At 47.9% G+C, this 18,150-nt stretch overlaps 1 protein-coding gene across 1 annotated transcript in view; it reads right to left on the reverse strand.

The window, feature by feature from the left end:
- EXT1 (exostosin glycosyltransferase 1) overlaps positions 1–12,937 on the reverse strand; it is a 175,456-nt gene extending 162,519 nt beyond the window's left edge. The window contains exon 1 of the mRNA XM_053996246.1: positions 11,751–12,937. Coding sequence (XP_053852221.1) covers positions 11,751–12,697 — 947 coding nt within the window. The 5' untranslated portion in view covers positions 12,698–12,937. The remainder of the gene's footprint in view (positions 1–11,750) is intronic.
- Between the last annotated feature and the right edge of the window lie 5,213 nt (positions 12,938–18,150).

Below are 18,150 nucleotides of genomic sequence, written 5' to 3' on the forward strand. Positions count from 1 at the left end.
CTTCAGCGCAAACAGTTAAGACAAGGACCAGGTTCCTCTGCACAAATACAGAGCAAGAGTTGATCCAGACTTTGGGGTGCTCAACTGCCAAGCTCCACAGCGAAGACAAAGGAGGATCCGAGGAGAGGCAACAGCTGAGAAAACACCCAACCCCACAGCTCCATGTCAAGAGACATGCAAGGAGTTTAGAGATGAGTGGGAATTTGGGGCTTTTACTGAGCTGAGGGGCCCTAAAGCCTTCACACTGGGCGCAGAGCTCAGGAAACAGCATCCATGTTTGGCCAAGTGAGGGGTGCTCCCTGCCCCAGCCAAGAGGTCCCTTAACAACAGGTTCTCAGGGTCTCTGACCATGCAAGGCCCAGCTGGGGACAACCAGACTCTGCTCAGACCCTCCAGCTCTCATCCTACCTCCAGCAAAACTAAAACAACACTGACAGGCAGATGGGACAGTAAGGTGATGGGCTACCCTCAGCTGAAGGTGAACAATCAACCTCCTGCTATTAGTAGTACCAACTTAGGTACTTGCCCCCTTACACACCACATCTGCAAAAGCTATATTCCAAGGAACAAAGCTAAGATTTTATTGCTGGTCTCTGCAAGTAAATTTTGGGAAGGCCGTAGAAAAGTAATTGCATTTGTGTGCGTGTGAACTCACAAATTAACCCCAGGAACTCTGTTTATGGCAGGGGGGTCATTTACAAGGAGAGGTGAGAGTAGCAAGCACACGTACCCCTGACTTTGATGTGTCACCCACCTGCCTTCCCACAGCTCCAGCCGCCTGTGTGCTTTGATTACCCGAGCTTTCCCCGCCACCGCTTCACTCAGCTGCTTTCATCTTGCCACAACAACAGTTCCATGAGAAGAAAGGGGGAGAGGGAAGAGGGTGAGAAAGAGAAATAAAAAGAGAAAGATTTGGAGCTGGAAAAGTCAGCTTGGTAGAGGAATCTAGAAAGAACTGACATGCTGTCAGGCAGAGCTGAAAGCACTAGAAATAAGGGATGGGTTGCACACTTATTAAAATGGTGGCATGATTCTAATAAGGAAAGCGCATCTTTATCACCTGCTTGAAATCACTCCCATGAAAGAGCCACCCAACAATCTGGGACAGCTAAATTCAGCGCCATTTTTATCTTTTGTCAAATATGCATAAAAGCTTCTGAAGACAACTATCCAATACAAAACTGTAACAAAAAGTATTTTAAAATCTCACTTTAACTGACCACAGGCCATTCCGACAATCAAGCCTGAAGTGATGCCAAGCAGTGAAGAGAAACCTAACACCAGCCTGAATTAAAACGTGCATAACTGTAGTAAAAGAAATAGGCAGGGAAAGGAGATGAAGAACAGTTACAAAAATGCAGGACTGCCTGAAATATTTCCCTATCTTCAAAAAATGTCGCCTTGAAATTCCTACCTGCTTCATTCACCTTGCTGCTATCAGATTTTTTATTATCCTCAGTTTTGAGAATTTGTCTGGCACTTAGTATGCAGAAGCAGTGCACAGGAATAGATCCTGCTGCCATAGATAATGCGGTTCTAAGGGAAACCCATCAATTGTTAATGGCCATGCAAATTGTTGAAACTAGAGAGTTATTCACAGTTATCTCGCTGTGATTTGGTAAGTGTCCATGCCTGATGTGATCACTCACTTGATATATTATTCCATTACAATTCAAGCAGTAGTCTTAGCTTTTGGGTTTAGAGAAAAAAAAAGTGTAAGGGTGTAAGGGTGAAGGGATGTTATTTGTTTTAAATTATTTTAAATGGTTATACACACCTCCTTATGTAAAGTATGATAAATCCCTTCCTGCAACTACAGTCATGCCTTACTGAAACATTTAAATCCCTCCGATCAGAAACTAAAGGAGCTTAGCGTGCAACTTTAGACCATGATCCTGCAAAGCACTTTCTTATGTTTCAACCATACACATGGCGTACACATCCTCTGTGGCACTGGATCTTCCAGCTGCAGTTCACACCGTTTTACAATTCCTGAGCAGGGTTTTCTACTGCTTATGCAAAAATTTGCTAGCATTTAATAAGCTATAGGTGTCTCCTCAAATCCATAATGCATTCACTCTCTTGCAGCAGCAGCAACCTACTGATCATTAATTTTCAGCTTTATTGCAGCTCCAACATTTCAGTTGTTTTTTTTTTTTTTTTTTTTTTTTTTTGCATCTTGTCTGAGATTTATTACTTTTAGCAAACTGCACTTCAGTTTTTTCTATTTTGTTTGCTGATTTTTAAACTGCCCTTAAGGGAGAAGTGTTACTATTCTTTATAAAATAATTCTGAAATCACAGTATTAAAAAATAAATCCTATAATTATGTTTCCCGTTGGGATTAGATAAATTACATTTAATTAAAAGAAAAATCTGCTAGCACCCAGCACAATGGTTGGTGGCAAACTCGTAAGATTAAACATTCATATGTTTATCTTCCTGAAGCAGTTGATTGAGTCTATGGGCAGACACACCAAAACAAGCTTTCAGAGATATAAATTCAGACATTATAACAAAAATTTGACCTTCCCTTCAGACAAAGATTCTGATTTTTAGAAGCAGCCTCTGAATTTACTCTTGACTACAAAAACTATGATTCTGATGGGCTTTCTGATAGTAACACACTGAACTACCTGACTGCATCAGGAATTCCAGTATTGTGATAAAATGTCTGCAATTATTTGCCAGGCAAAAACCAGTATCAGAAGTCAAGATCTTCTAGGAGAATGAAGAAAAACAGGATTCCTACCCAAACACTGTCCCTGTCTCCCACACTGCTGTTGGTCAGGTGATGTTCTCCATCAGCCTGAAGGCTGCAGGGGTCATAAAACACACTACAGCTCTAGGAAATTATTTATACCATGCTCCTTTTTACAGCCTCAAAGAACTAATTATTAACGGGACAGGATCCCCCACGGATACACTCAGCAAACACTAAGGTATGCAATTTTCCTTTAGGAATTTACTGCTATGCGCTGCCCGTCAGCATCACGCTCTCAATTTTGTTTAGGAGCTGAAGAATGATTGATCTTATTGATTTGTGTCAACAGTCTGACATGGCCATATTGACCAACTGTAATTTTGTAGGAGGAGCTGGGAGGGGAACTGGAGATTGCATTCTCTGTGGCACATCACCCTGCCCAAAGAGAAATGATGTTAGAGATGCTGGTACAGCCATCGACGGGACTGCACTGGGACTCAAACTGACACAAGTGAGTGACAAGAGATTTCCCACAACCATGTTTACAGCAAATCCACTGCTAAACACCAAAATGTATAATTATAATCTATTATAATTATGCAAAGAAGTTACATTTCAGAAAGGCCTTCTCATTTCCCATTCTTAGCATTCAATACTTTTGTTTTGCAGCCAATCAACTAAATTAGCCCTAATTCTGTTTCATTCATAAACACAAAGAGGATATTAGAGGGGGAAAAAGTGAATAAATGGGAAATTCACTTAGGAACCCAGGAATTATTTTGTTCTCATGTATTTCTGGACCAGAAACCATCATGGAGAAATAAGTCAACTTACAGAAGCTTTACTGAATTTGCTAACTGCACAACAGGAGCCCTTGGAGGAATGATCAGGAATGACAGCGCTTCAGTGCCTGGAAAAGCAGTGGTCTTCAGTAGCAGCTGAGTGAAGCAAGGAGAGTTAAAAGATTCATATACAAAGCATGTCATCACCCAGGACAAGTAAAACCCAAAAAAAGCTTTAGAGGCTATTTGCCCTCACCAGACACACAGAGAAAAGCTGCTTTATACTGCTTCTGACAACTGTCACCTTTTATTGGAAAATCATTTTAAACCTACGCTCACTGATGCTTCCTGAGAAGGGAATACAGAAAACATAAATGAGTAGTATTTCAGTTTTACACAGGCTTTAAACATTATAAAGCAGTAAAGTAAACCTCCAAAATGCTTAGGAAAAGCAAAGACTCCTTCCCATTTTAAAAGCATATGGAACTGTAAGCATGGTTGCCAGTGGCAATACTGACGGTCCGACTGCAGTCTTGAGACATCCAGGCAGGAGAAGGCAGGAGCTCCTGCGAAGCCCTGCCAGCACCTCACTTCTCCCAGGGACTGCAGGAGGGTTGAGAAGTCTGTCTCACTGGAGTATGAAATGGAAGCCTGATTGAGCCAACACAAACACCCCACCCCTACCACCTTTCAGGGAACGCCCATTTAGCATCCTGGCCAAGGAGACAGCACTGAACCACCAGAAAAACTGAAGCTAAATCTCAGCAAGAGCTGGTGGGAGAGACAAGTGCAGGAACACAAAATGTTTAAAGAAAACACCCTCTTCTTTCTCCTATTGTTGAGCAGGCCTAACCCTCCTGACTAGCTTTCAGTTATGCTTTCTTGTTCTAAGAAATGATAACATTTTAGGAAGTAAGATTGCATTTGGAAAGCCATCAACCTGGCACCACTCATACCATTTTTTTTCCCAGCAAAGCAGTTAAGACACAACATTTTGCTGAGATAGGGTCTGTATTTCTTTCATTCTCATTTGGAATTAATTTCTTAAACTAGTTTCTCCTGCACCACTGCAGTATGCTGATCTCTCACCTCTTGGCCTTCAAACACCCTCCCAGACTATGTGGCACCCGTGCCACAATAACAGGATAGTTTCTTCCTATGTACAGCTATCAATTGTTACAAATTATAATTTGTTATATAAGTGGAAGAAAGGACTCCCACCATTCTCTGGCTAGGATTTTTAATTGCTCCTGTGCACACTTGGTGTCGCAGGCACCTCCCGCCACAGCTCCCTCCCTCCCTGTCTTCTCTAGAGATGTGGGAATGAGTTGTATCAGCATTACGTAGCAGCAATGCTCCCTACAGTTGACTAAGGACGCTCCTAAGTTAAGGACAATGACATATAACAGTGATGATACATGTCCTGTTTCCTCCTGAAATTTGGATTGAAAAAGAGCAACACAAAGGCTCACATAAACGCACAGCATAGCTGGATGAACAGAGGAAGAACAAATCTATTGCGCAGTGTAAACCATGAGGTTTCGAAACCTCTATGTCCCAAACACTTGGCAATGTGGAAAGGTGCAGAATCTTAAATATAACCTGAAGTTATATTCACACATTCCCACAGGCTAAACTAATATCCATATGACTTGAGACAAGAGTATAAATCTTGCATCATCATCTAGATATAGCCAAGTCCATGAGAAGTCAGCCACCTTAGCAATTCAGAACATAGCATTTACCTCCATTCACAGGCCAGACAGCTATCCATGTACCTACCAATTATTCTACTCTGGTTAGCAAAACAGTTTGTTTACCCAAGACCACAAAACTCTGGATTTTCTGAAAGAAACCCTTCAGAGAGAAAAGGAAAACAATCACAGATAATACTCCAGAAATCATCAGATTACAGCACATTCTCTTGACTCACATCTGTTGAGTAAATAAGTGCTTCGTGCAGACCAGTTTCATCTACTTCCCTCTCCTGCAAGCAGCTGCTGGTTTACTTTCCAGTGAGCTGTTCCAGGACTATATGTGGGGCAAAAGGATTATCTCCAGCAGTCAGACCAGTAGTCTTTTTCAATTGGGTTTGTCTCAAGCCGGAACTCCTCTTGTTCAATCCCATTCTCCGAGCAAGATGCGCTACTTCACAGATGCATGGATGCAAACAGGCCCACAGCTGAAAATACCCTCAATGCAGCAGGGAGCAGCAGGCAGCCACACAGAACCTGCAAGAGAATCCTAAATGCAGCCACCTCTCTCTCTCAGCAGTTTCAGTGAAGTTTACTTTAGGCCGCTACAAAGTGTCCTGCAGAAGTGAGACTTTGCCTTGTGAAAAACCCAGCCAGAGAGGGTAAGAAGGCAGGAACACCAAGGGATGCTCTGAGAACCTTCTTGTTGAGGCCACCTCACTGGAAGCACAAGTATAAGTATAATAAGAATAAGTAGCTAGAACTGTTACTCTCAGCTCAGTTCTGATCTGGGTTCAATAAGCCCTTGAAACTACTTGTTTCCAGATTAATTCTACTTAAAATGATGACTCAGATATTTTTTTTTTCTTTGAATTTTGTTCTATCATCAAGTGTCTCTCCAATGATGAGTATTTATTGATAAATTATCCTAGATCAATTTTCCTAGGCAGGAAAAATAAAAGCAGAGCCCCTCAAGCTGTGAAAGCTGTGTTCACATACATTCTGCATGCAGAAAACATCTGCTGCAGACCAGATCACCCATCTACTGTAATGCTTTGTCACCACACAGCCTCTTATGAGAAGCTTCATAGAAAGACACAGAAAGGCCTGGGGCAACCAATTATAATAATAACTCACCCCACAAGAAAACTTAATTACTTGAGGTTAGGAGGGCGCCTGGTTTAAGGCCCGTGGGCAGGGTGGGCTCCTCTGCCAGTGCCTGACCCTACACACCCGGCCACACACGCGGCAGTGCCCAGCACTGCTCGCACGGGAACACTATCATGCACATGGATCCACCCACTCCCACACCTCCACCGAGAGGGAAGAGCCTGGTGCAAACGCCACTGAGGATTGCACGGCTGGCTGTGAGCTTAGGGATGCCCCTGTCCCCCCCTGCTCCCAGCTCCTGCCAGGGCATCAGCCTGGAGCCTCTGGAAGCTCCTACCCCTTAGGGCCCTACTTCCATTAAATCAGCATCAACAGGCACATAAGGACACTCTGAACTACATAGAGAGCAATAAGAAAAACACAATAGAGCAAGTCCTATATTCTCAGACATCCATTAAAGCTTTGTTATTTACCTGTTTACTTCATTTTGGATAAATGTATTGCAGACCAGGCAAATTTCCAGTTTTTCAAAAATCAATATTAAAAAGTAGTCTGGTGGGGACAGGTCTCTGTAGGAGCCAAGTTACTCTGGGAAAATGCCTAAGCACTCTCAGCAGTTTCTGAGTTTTATCCAAGCTCCCAAAACAGCCTGGTGATAAACAAGATGCACTGACTGGTTCCCATGTCATTTCAGATGTCCTGAACAACATTCAACTGGAACCTGTGTGATTTCTCAGACCTGTCCTAAATAGCAGCAAATGAGCTGACTTGTGAAGGCTTTTAGAGAATTCAAAAAATAATCCAGTGAGTGATTAAGTATGGCATTTACATTTGTATTTTAGTACAATACACAGAAGCTCAGTATATGACAAGTACAAGAATTTCACCTTTGTTTGAAACGTGCACATACATGCATACAGAGTGCCTACATTATCATCACATGTTGGATGGGCAAGCCTAAGCCTTACTTCACATTCTCATGCCAGTCTGCTGAGTGGCAGTCATCCCTTGTGTGTACTTCTACCACTTCTTTTTTTCAGTATGTGTATTTTATCCCTAGTGGGAAGGAAGCAAAACTAAAACCTGCTTTTCTTCCCATTCTGTGCCTATTGTATGACTGCGACCATTACTCACGATTTTCAAGGGTGGGCGGTTCAGCTGCGATTGGCACATGTTCCACCAGTAGAGTGCACACCAGGTAAATATACCGGGTACCAGGCATCAATGAAAATGTTCAGCTGGATATATCCTCCTGTAGCACCCTGCCTAGTGCTACTGCGTGCCCTGCAGAGATGTCTCCCCGGTGTAAGCATGCAAGGTGCTGCTGCTCTCCCCTTCTGCCAGCACTCAGCAGCCCCAGGTAGATCTGTGAGCAGCTTCTTCCATAGGCTCCTTCTCCACTACCACATGCCTCCAACCTCCTCCGCAGAACAAGTCCCACTCATGAGGTCCTGCATGTTTTACCTCCTTTTCTCAGTTCACTCACGATCACACAGGCTTTTTAAGCACTGACCAGTCAAAAAACCTAGTCTATAAACAACACCTCATTATGCTATTTGAACTCCACCATAGCTCGATTTTCTCCAAAAATACGGTTCTCACTTTTCTTCCTCCATTCTACTCCTTTCTTATTTTTCCCTTTTGCTTCATTCTCATCATATACTTTAGATGGATGAGGAAAAAGTCTCCTTGAATGAGCTTTTGTTTTTTTATGTATGCTTTTTGATACTATCACCTCTACCCTCTCCATCTTCCGAGGGCAGGGTTGCTGCAGGTCAGGGGATATACCACAGACATTATTTTAGTTTCCTAGAAAGATTCTCATTTTGGTGCAAACCTCTTCTCTGCATCTGGCTTTACTAGAACATCACATTCCTCCATTTCTTTTGGTATCCACAGTCATTTATATTACCTTCCAAAAAGTAATTATTTGGAACCAGTTAAGCCTGTATATGAATTCTGCCTTTGTTTAAAACACATTGTACATATGTATATATTTAGACTGTCATTAAATATTTAAGAGGCTGTCTTCAAACTTCAGCAGCAGCAGCTTTTATTCCCTTAACCCTTTGTGAAATAGAAAGCTTGAGGCTGAAATCTTATTGTGAAGGAATTCGGAAAGCCCAGCTGCCCTAGTGCTGGGTGACAAAGGCCACCTCTGACAACCAAGGACACTGTAAAGAAAACCAGAGGTTTTCTTTGTTTTCTTTTATATCCTATTTGCTAGCAGTCTAATCATGATAATGTAATTCATTTTAGTCTGCCTCAGCTTTATCTGCTGAGATGCGTAACTAGGATGCAAATTAATTAGCTGTGACATACAGATGGATCTTTCAATACAATTCACAGAGACAGTCAAATACACACATGCCCATCCATGCTTTCCCCAAACAAAGAAAGACACTCTACGCATTTTTCCAGAGGTCAGGAAGTCATCCTTCTTGGCTTTTTCAATCTCCTAGAGAGGAAACACCACATCCAGCAGACAGGTGGACCTCATGTGAACCCAACACCAAATGTTACACCCTAGATGAAACCCCATCACAAGTAACTTGTGATCTGTGCAGCCCCATGCCCAACACATCATAACACCACTACCCTGCTAACACAAGGTTAGCACATTTTAAATTCTGGTCACCTAATTTACCTGGCTTGGCAAGGCCTCTAACCTAGACCAAACCATGCATATATCACCCTGGCAAGCACTGCTATCTAAAGGCCAGCTCTCCGTGGCCAGGGCACCTACACTACTGTCTTTCACATGAAGTGGTGTAAATATCATAGCAGAGGATAGGAAAAACCAGTACAGAAAAGCACAATATGCAACTCCCAATCCCAATATATGCCAAGAGATGTATCCTGAAGAGTATGTTTTTCCTTCTTTTTGATTAAAACCTTGAAGAGGTTAAATCCAAGCCCCAAATGCCTCACAAGAGCCACTCCATGTGCAGTTTTCAAGGCCCAGATGTATTTAGAGACACTTCTTTACAAGCACTACAGCCTCACTGATGATCAGATGCTGCTTTACATGGGATGAAAAATGGAGTTCCTTCTATAGCTTTCACAGCTGACTTACACATCAGCACAGAAGCATTTCAGCTGGACAGTTTTGTCATGCTACCTTGGGGATGTGACCCTAGCAGATTTTATAAAGGGACTGGAGCACCAGGCATGGTCCCTACAGGCACAGAGGAGCCAGAAGACACAGGCCCTGGCAGGACACGGTGCAGGGAGAGCAGCAGATGGCACACTCGGCTGTGCATCAGCACCGAGGCACAAGTGAGAAGGGGCAGCCGCACACACTGCCAGGTGCCCTTGCTTCGGTAAAATGTGGGGTCAAAGAGTTGCAGCATCTGCAGCTGTCCACTAGAGCAAACCCCTTCACCTCAGCAGCTTGACCACAGCCTGAGCTTGCCTCAGTTCTTGGAGTAATCTTATTTTCTTGACAGCATCAGTTTCTAGTTCCTGTCTTTTAACAGCAGCATTGCAACAAATGTTGAAGCCCCCCACCCCAGATACAGCCGCATCCTAGCAGCAAGTATGCTTTTTGTATGACTAGCACAGCATAGTGGGTACAGCTTGGTACATGCTATCATACCCCCTGAGGGTTGCTATATACAAATCTCACCACAATAAGTGGCAAAGATACTTTAGGGGGAGCAGAACTCACAAGGAGAGGTCTATCATTTATTAGACCAAATGGCATAGCTGTAAAAAAATTGGACTCACGTGAAGCCACAGGCAGGTATATCTGGTTTTATGACAACTTGACAGCACACACATTGTAGTTTACAGCAAATGACCAGGATTTTTCCCATCTGTAAATTAGCTCCTATTACTCAGATCTAAAACCAAAAAACCAATGCACCCTGAAAGGCTGCAATTGTCAGGTCTCCCTCCTTTCCCAAAGCATATATTCCCTGAAGGAGATCACAAGCCGCGGGGACTCCTGGGTGACAAATAACATGAGCTTAGCTTAGTATCTCTACTGATCATCCGGCACTGATGCTTTATCACTTCCACATGTGCATTATTTCACCACTCGCCCATCAGTTTTCTGAAAATGAATGGGCTTAAAAGCCCACTCAGCATTGGCACTGCTCTTTCCTCCCCTCTGCAGCAGAATTACAGTAACCAAAAGGTGAGCAGAGTTCACCCAGGCAGTTCACGCAGGCTTCTCGACTTTGTAATGCTGACCTTCCCGGTCTCTTCCCAACCCCCGGGAATAGTTTCGGTGGAGAAATAGCCAGTCAGAAATTTTCACCAGTATTAATGCCAACGTAGTTTCTTCCCAAATGCTCTCCAGAAGTATTATTCCACCCACATTCCCCTGTGCACCACAAAACCCTCCAGCCGTTGGCTGCTCTGGGTGCAGCTCCACTGCACATCACACAGTGCTGTGATGTGTACGGCTGGTCTCTTTTAATTCAGTGAATAATTCATGTTATCCAGGAAATATTCTCATGTGAAAAACTTCATATACAGGCACCTATTCCGCTGCAAACATAGCGGTGGTCGGCATTTAAATAAACTAATCAGCTGCAAACGGCTTAGTCAGCATCGCAATCCTGGAGGTAATTCCCAGATGCGATTTTCCCGGCAGCTATATATACAAACCTGAAAAGCAGACTGGAAGACAAGGGCAGCAGTACAGCGAGACAAAAATCTGGCTTCACAGTGACATTACCAACAAATAAAAATAAAAGTCGAAGAAAGGCAAGCAACCAGGCGTTCACAGAAGCACACACTGACCTCGCATCACTGGTGTATCATCTGACATATAGAGACCAGAAACTCATACACCGGACACAAACACAGCCAACACTCCTTCCTTCACTGATACTGTGCTGCTTTGAACTGAGAGGAAAAACACGGCAAGGCAAGTTACTGGCTTGTCTGTGGAGATACACACAGGTCACACACCAGGAAGTGTTTTTTTGTAGAGCGCACCCCAGCCATCACCCCCAGCAACCAACCCACTTCGGGAGCCTGGCTCACATGCGACCTGGAGAGAGCTGAGGACACGTACAAACTTTGTCTCAGGGCAGGGAAGGCACAGGGCATCTGGCCTAAGAGGCGCTGGGGACACAAAAAGCAGTGCCAAATGCCACGCATCCTCCAACAGCACCTCCGCCACTGGCAAGGTTTGGAAAGCCATCAGGCTGCGCGTGCAGGTCACCAGTCCCTGGGCAAGCAACGGCTGCAGGACACCGCATCGCCCTTCAGTGCCTCCCCGCCAGCTCCCCCGGCCAAGGCAGCACGGAGCCAGCCGGCAGCCTCACGGCTGACGGGAGAAGGCACCGACTCGCCCGAAGGAGTGATGAATGCCTTCCTCTGGCCACTGCCAGCGCATTGGCACACATCTGCTCATATCTGCCCGGCGGCCCGGGCCGCCTGCAGCGGAGGGCACGCCGGCATGCCCTAAGGATACAAGCACAGGGAAGGGGCACCGCTCACTTACTTTTCGTATTCGGCGTTGTCTCGATCGCAGCGCGAATCCTTGTGCTTCTGCCAGTCTTTGCCATGCTTGCAGGTGGTCAGGAGGACAACATCCTCTCCGTTATGGACGTGATATAAGGCATTCCTGGTGTCTGACCCTATCCCCGTCAAGTACCTTTTCCCCTTGAATACCAACATGTACTTCCTGAGAGGAGGGATGGTGTTAAACCTCAAAAATCCCTTCTCCCCTCCTGTCCTAGGATGATCCTTAGAAAAGAGCGGGATAGAAACGTCAAAGTTGGGTCTGAAGTTTTCAGTACTGATGCTGGCTTTGGCCAGCATAGCCTGGCCAATGTCGAACCCCACATCCTCAGTGTAGTCGGGCCAGGTACCAGAGTATAAATTAAAAATTAGGTGGTTTCTGCCGTTGTTCCACAGGTGGAGGCTCTGCACCTTGGAGCGGAGGTTGTGCACATACTGGGGCGAGAGCTGGTCTCGGTCCAGCGTGTCCAGGCTGAGGACGAAGAGGCAGGCCTGCCCGGGGTCCGAGGTGTAGAACCGGGAGCCCTCGATAGCGGCCAGGACGTTTTGGTAGCTCTCAGCGATCTTCTCTCCTTTCTGCTGCGGGTACACGTAGACCTTGAAGCCGTTTTTCCGGCACTGGGCGAAGTCGAAGCAGGACTCCATGCGGCAGCGGCGCCCGCGGTAGAGGCCGGCGCTGGCGTCCCGCCGCTGACGGGGGGAGACGCGCCCGCCGCCCTCGGGGCTCGGGCGCTCGGCGGGCGCGAAGGGCCGCAGGGCGTCGGGGAAGCGGGGCCACGGCCGCTCGGCGCCGCCGGGGCGCGGGCCATGCCGGCTACCGGGCGGCGGGTGCCGGGCCGCCCGCAGCCGCACACCTCCCAGGTAGAGCAGCAGGGCAAGACAGGTGCCGGCAGAGAGCAGCGTCAGGTAGCGTTTTTTGGCCTGCATGTGTCCGGCGGGGGTCCGGGGGGCTGCGGAGGAAGGCGGGGGCAGCCCGAGCTCGCCGGGCGCCGCTCTCAGCTCCGCTCCGCCATCTTCCCGCCGGCGAGCGCTTCAAACTCTCTTCGCCCACCTCCGCTCGGCGCCGTTCCCCAAGCCGCCGGCCGCGGCCGCGCATGTGGGCGACCGCCGCAACTTTCTCGCCGCCGGTGTCTCAGGGGCGGCGGGCGGCGGCCCGGCGGCGGCCCGGCGGGGCGCCCCGCATGCACTCAGGGCCGGCCCCCCGCACGGGGCGGGCACCGGGCAGCGCCGCTCCCGCCTTCCCGCCGCTCGGCTCCGCCACGCTCCCGCCCACCCCTCTCCGCCCCGCGCCGCCAGCCCAGCCCAGCCCAGCCCAGCCCGGCCCGGCCCAGCCCCGCCGGCTCACAGCCCGCGGCCGCCGCGCCGCAGCCTGACGAAGCCCCGCATCGCCCGGCGCCCCACGCCTGGCCCGGGCGTCGCTCGCTCCTCGCCTCGCTCCCGCTGAATGGCCCCCAGGACAGAGCAGCGGCGGCGAGGACCCTCCTCTTCTCCTCCTCCTCCCTCTCTTTTTTCTCCTCCTCCCTCCCTTGTTCGCCCCTCCTTCCTTCCCCGCCTTCCCCGGGCCGCGGCAGCAGCGGCCGCCGAGCGCCGCGCTCGCCCACCCCGCCCGCCCGGGGCCGCGACCCCCGCCCGCCGCACCCGGGCCGCGCCGCCCCCGCCCCGGCCCCGCGCGCTGACCTCACCCCGCCGCGCACCCCGCGCCCCCATTGGCGGGCGTCACGTCCGGGGGGGCGGGGCTTCCGCCGCGCCCATTCATAACCCGGCGGGCGGGGGGCGCCGCCGCTGGGGCGGCATTGGGGGTCCCCGGCCGGCGCTGTCCGGACCGCGGTGCTCGGGGCTGCCCCGCGGGGTGGCATCCAGTGAGCCCCGCCTCGGGAGCCCCTTCGCCTCTTGCCCGCTCCGCCCCCCTGCCAGTGCAGCCCTCAGCCCCCGGCCGAGGGTGCCCCGAGCCGGCTCTCCCGGCCGTGCCGGCGCCGCCGCTGCCGCCCCCTGCCGAGTGCGGCGCCGCTATGCTGGAGGGGTCCCGAGGGAACAGACCCAAAACCGGGGCTGAGACCCACAACCCCAGTAACGAGGCGCTTGGTAACGAGCGTTCTGTGTGCTGCGGGCAGGGCTGGGGACCGTGGTCGCGGCCTCTCTCCCCGGTGCGGTCGGCCGGGAGAGGCGGGGCCGTGGCTCCGCTGCCAGCGCTGGGGCTGCCCTCGCAGCCCGGGGCGCCCCCGCCATCGCCGGCCGGGATGCGGTGCGGTCGGCATCCCCTCGAGCAGGCCCACCGCACCACTGAGGCCGCTCCTCGGGGCTGGCAGACAGCAAAACGATGCTGATAAACGAGTGGTCTGTAGAGAGCTGCCTAAGCACCCAGCCATCCCTGCAGCTACGTATTTGAGCTTAACCTCATCCCCTCCTTGGCGTTCAGTTCCATCGCCAGCAGCCTACGTTCTGCGAGAGCCCTGATCACTCAGGCAGGATGGCCTGTATGGTGAACCCAGGCTGGAGGGGATCACAGGAATACAGCTGGGGGCCCCGACTTCTTTTGGCACCCACAGTGCTGGAAGGGATGATTGCAGCACCACTGAATCTATCTGTTTCAGTCCTGCTAGCTCAGCAAATAATAGTGGGGAAATTACCTGGGATGGGCTTCAAGGTGCTTGCACAAGACCCTGGATGTCAAGTAACTATCTGATGCTAAAGTCTGTCCCAAAGTGCTTTCCTTGTTGCTCATATCCTACATCAAAAGTGTAAATGATTTGCCTTTCCTATATTGCAATTCCCCTCTCCAGCTGCCAAATATAGAGGGGTCTTACACCACCTGAGGGACAGAAGCCTCACATCAGCCGAAAGCTTCCCTACCCCTGCACTCTTCCATGCGTGTCCCAAGAATGAGCTGAGGCTGCTGTTGTGTCCTTTCCTCTTCTCCCTGCACTGATGCTGCATTGAGGAGGAGAAATGCATAATGTGTGTGAAGATAGTGTCTCTTCAGGAAATGTGGTGGGAGCTTACTATGGAAGGGTGCATTACTGATAGAAAAATGTGGGTCAATCCACACTTAGCTCCAAGTGTGGAGCCAAGAGAAGATAGTTCCCTTCAAAAATAATTTGACTGTGGGGAGGACTGTTGCAGGAAGAAGTTGGGAATAATAAGAAAAAGTCAGATTCTGAGAACGAAGTCATATTTTTGGCTGGTGTAGATTTAGGTACAGGAGTCAAAAATTTTGGACAATGACCCAATAGTGGGGAAGTGTGATTAAATATTAATCTATTTGTTAGCCCTGTAGCCTTCTCTGAAGCATTTGTCACAGCTCACATTCCAGAACTGAGATGCTGTTCAGGAAAAAAGAGGTCAGCTTCTTGAAAGGTGAACCAAGGCAGCTCGCAGAGGCACCTTCTGTCAGGCAAGGGAAGGTGGAATCTGGAATCCCATTACTGCAAATTTGCTCTGCAAATTAAGCCTCTGGGGACCAGTTTCAAACAAAAAAAAAGGAAGGCTGTGAGCTTTGCTGCCTGTGCCAAGGATGGTAACTGTTGCAAATAAATTTTGAGGATGTGGTGCTGGTGAGCCTGTGGTACCATGGTGCTGCTCCCTGCAACAGGGAAGTGTAGGAGGGAAGTGAAAGCTGTTGGGTTTCCAGCTGAACTGCTCTGCACTTGAGGTACCCATGCTCTTTCCAACTTCACGGCACCAGTGAATACTTCAGGTCTGAAATATTTGCATCTGGAAAAAGCCAATGAGGTTGCCATTTTAGGCCACAGATAAATAAACCTCAACAGATCACCACTAGCAGGTTTTATCTGTAGGATTCCTGAGTTACAGTCTGATTGCTGCCGAGAGATCTGGATCCCATTGTGCCAGGCAGAACCTACTCCAGGAGATGTGTGTGTGCCTGTAACTGGGGAGAGAGTGGCTATGGTGATCAGTTGCCTTTTTGAAGACCTTTCTAGACTAGCCATCACAAAGTTTATAACTTTCCTATGTCACGGACTGTCATCAGCCTGTGTCCAGCCCACTTCATTGCTGGTGCTCAGGCCCTGTGGGCAGCGTGGCTGGAATCACACAGCCAGCCTTCAGTTCCCTGGCTGGAGGGTTATCCATAGCCTGGGCAGGCACTGGAGGCTGAGCACTCCAGAAAAGGAAACCTACCTTTTTCTGCCAGCATCTGCCACCTGGCAGGTAGATGATGGAGCAGAAACCTGTATGTAATAGAAATTCTGACTGAAGACGAGGAAGAATCAGTGGTGAAAGTGTATTTCAGTGTATCCATGTGGCAAGAACAGGAGTAACCAACCCCAGGTTTGCTCTGGCCACTGCTGCCTTCTAAGGGTCTGCAAGTTTGCAGGTGGCTTTTGACCCTGGTTCATTACCCTTTGCACTCTTCTAAATAATTTATATCTTCATGTGGCTGACAGTTGTCTGGGAATCTGTCCAAGCCTTTAAATGAAAGACCAGGAGAGGGAATTGGTTTTCTATTTATGACTTCGTAACTTAACACCTGCTCAATCTGTGGCAAGTCACTTGGGGCCAAATTCTTAGCAAGGCACATTAGTGTCGGCTCCTCATTTTGGGGTCTCTCTTGGTGTCCAGCTATAGCTTTAGATGCCTTCAAAAATTAATTCCTCGGAGTTCCTGGCTCAGCTGTCATTTAAATCTGGAGGTAACTTCCACTTTTTTAATGTGAAAAATTTCCTACTGCTTCACACACTTGGATGCATGTTAGTTTTGATGCTGTTGAGTACCAAACCTGAAGATAGGAATTTGCTTCTTGCACTGAAATCCACTCAAAACATAAGAGGAAAGTGCTCTCACCTGTCCCTATCCCCCCCCCCCCCCCCTTTTTTTTTTTTGTCTGGTAACACCGTGCTTAAAGTGTTTGCCCTAGTAGGAGACCTAAAATCACCCCCACAATTTCCAGGAGAGCATCCTCTCTGAGGAGTGGAATGAGACTCTCCTGCTGAGACTGGCTTGTTATAGGTAGCTACCTGGGGTAATCACTGTATTAGACTACCTGTGGGTCTCACATTTCCAGCTAAATGGGATTGATAATATTTTCCTGGCTAATAGAACAGCATGAAAGCTGATTTATCACCACTGTCAAGTGTGTCATGATCCTAGGGGAAAAGGATAAAAATACAATGGAGCTAAGATATTTGAAAGGGCTTGTTGACAGACACATGTGCAATTAAAAATTGTTACTCTGTTCCATGCTTAGCTGAAATCACCATTCTTTGTGCAGCACACATGCTTTTCCCTGGCTAAGTGCAACAAGGATTTCCAAAGATTAAAGCAAAGCCTTGCAGAACTAGCAGCCTGGAGCTCCGGGCTTGGCTCTGTATTTATAAGCCTGATTTCTACAGATGCCAAGTACCTGCAGATGCCACTTTGGTTTGGGTGATCATACACAGATTGAAGAGCAAAGCTTTTAGCAGAACTCCTCACCTGAAGGCTGTGGGAGAGGAACTGACCCCTATTTGATATTTGTTCACCTTCTGGTGAGAGGCAAAATCAGTGCTCTCCCTTTATTCAGTGGTCAACAATGCCAAGTTAAACTTTGGAAAGCATTTTTTGAAGTCCACTCCCCCATCTGGAAAGAGTTAAGGTTGCCTTAAAAACTGTCTCTGCCTTCAAATTGTCCTTACCCAGGGTTGTGGTGCTTTATCAAAAAAAACAAAGGAAAAGGGGGAAAAAAGGGAGGGGAGGGAACACAAAAGAGATGTCTGTGGAATGCTAATTTTCTGTTAAAATTATTCCTCACTGGGGCAAATTGAAATGATCCACAATTTAATACTAATGCTTATCATGTCTTGGTAATATAACATGGGAATAAAAGTATTGACTCTTACCCATTAAAATAGCAGAGATGTAACTGTTTGAGCTTCAACATTGCAACAGCTGTTTCTCAGTTTCTCACATCCTCAGAAATAATTGGCTGTTAAATGTGAGAAAATCACAGTGATTTCATAATTAGTTTATTTTTAAGGAAAAATGTAATGCCCTTTGTTAAGAAGGTGAGATTTTCAGGTGAGTTGGAGGGATAGCAGTGCAGGCACCTAATTTACCAGGATATTACATAGATAGTAAAACCAGAGGCTTATAAATATTAAGATCTTAATCTCAAAGCAGAGCTCTACTGGGCAGAAGGCAGAGACATACAAGGCATTGCCTAAAACTTGCTATAGGTTCGGGGCCCTGTTGTGCTGGTTACAGAGCAGGATGGCAGTGTTGAGGGTCTGAATGCAAGCAGCTGGCTCTGACAGTAGCATTGTATGAGATTCATTCGAGGATTTAGTGCTCTGTGGCTACTTTGAGTGCATCAATTCATAAAAGTCTCTCTTTGGGTCCAACCTAATTTGGAAACAACTTAAATCCATGAACATCTAAAGTGGTGA

Source organism: Vidua macroura, chromosome 1 (genome assembly GCF_024509145.1).
Source record: "Vidua macroura isolate BioBank_ID:100142 chromosome 1, ASM2450914v1, whole genome shotgun sequence".
NCBI lineage: Eukaryota > Metazoa > Chordata > Aves > Passeriformes > Viduidae > Vidua > Vidua macroura.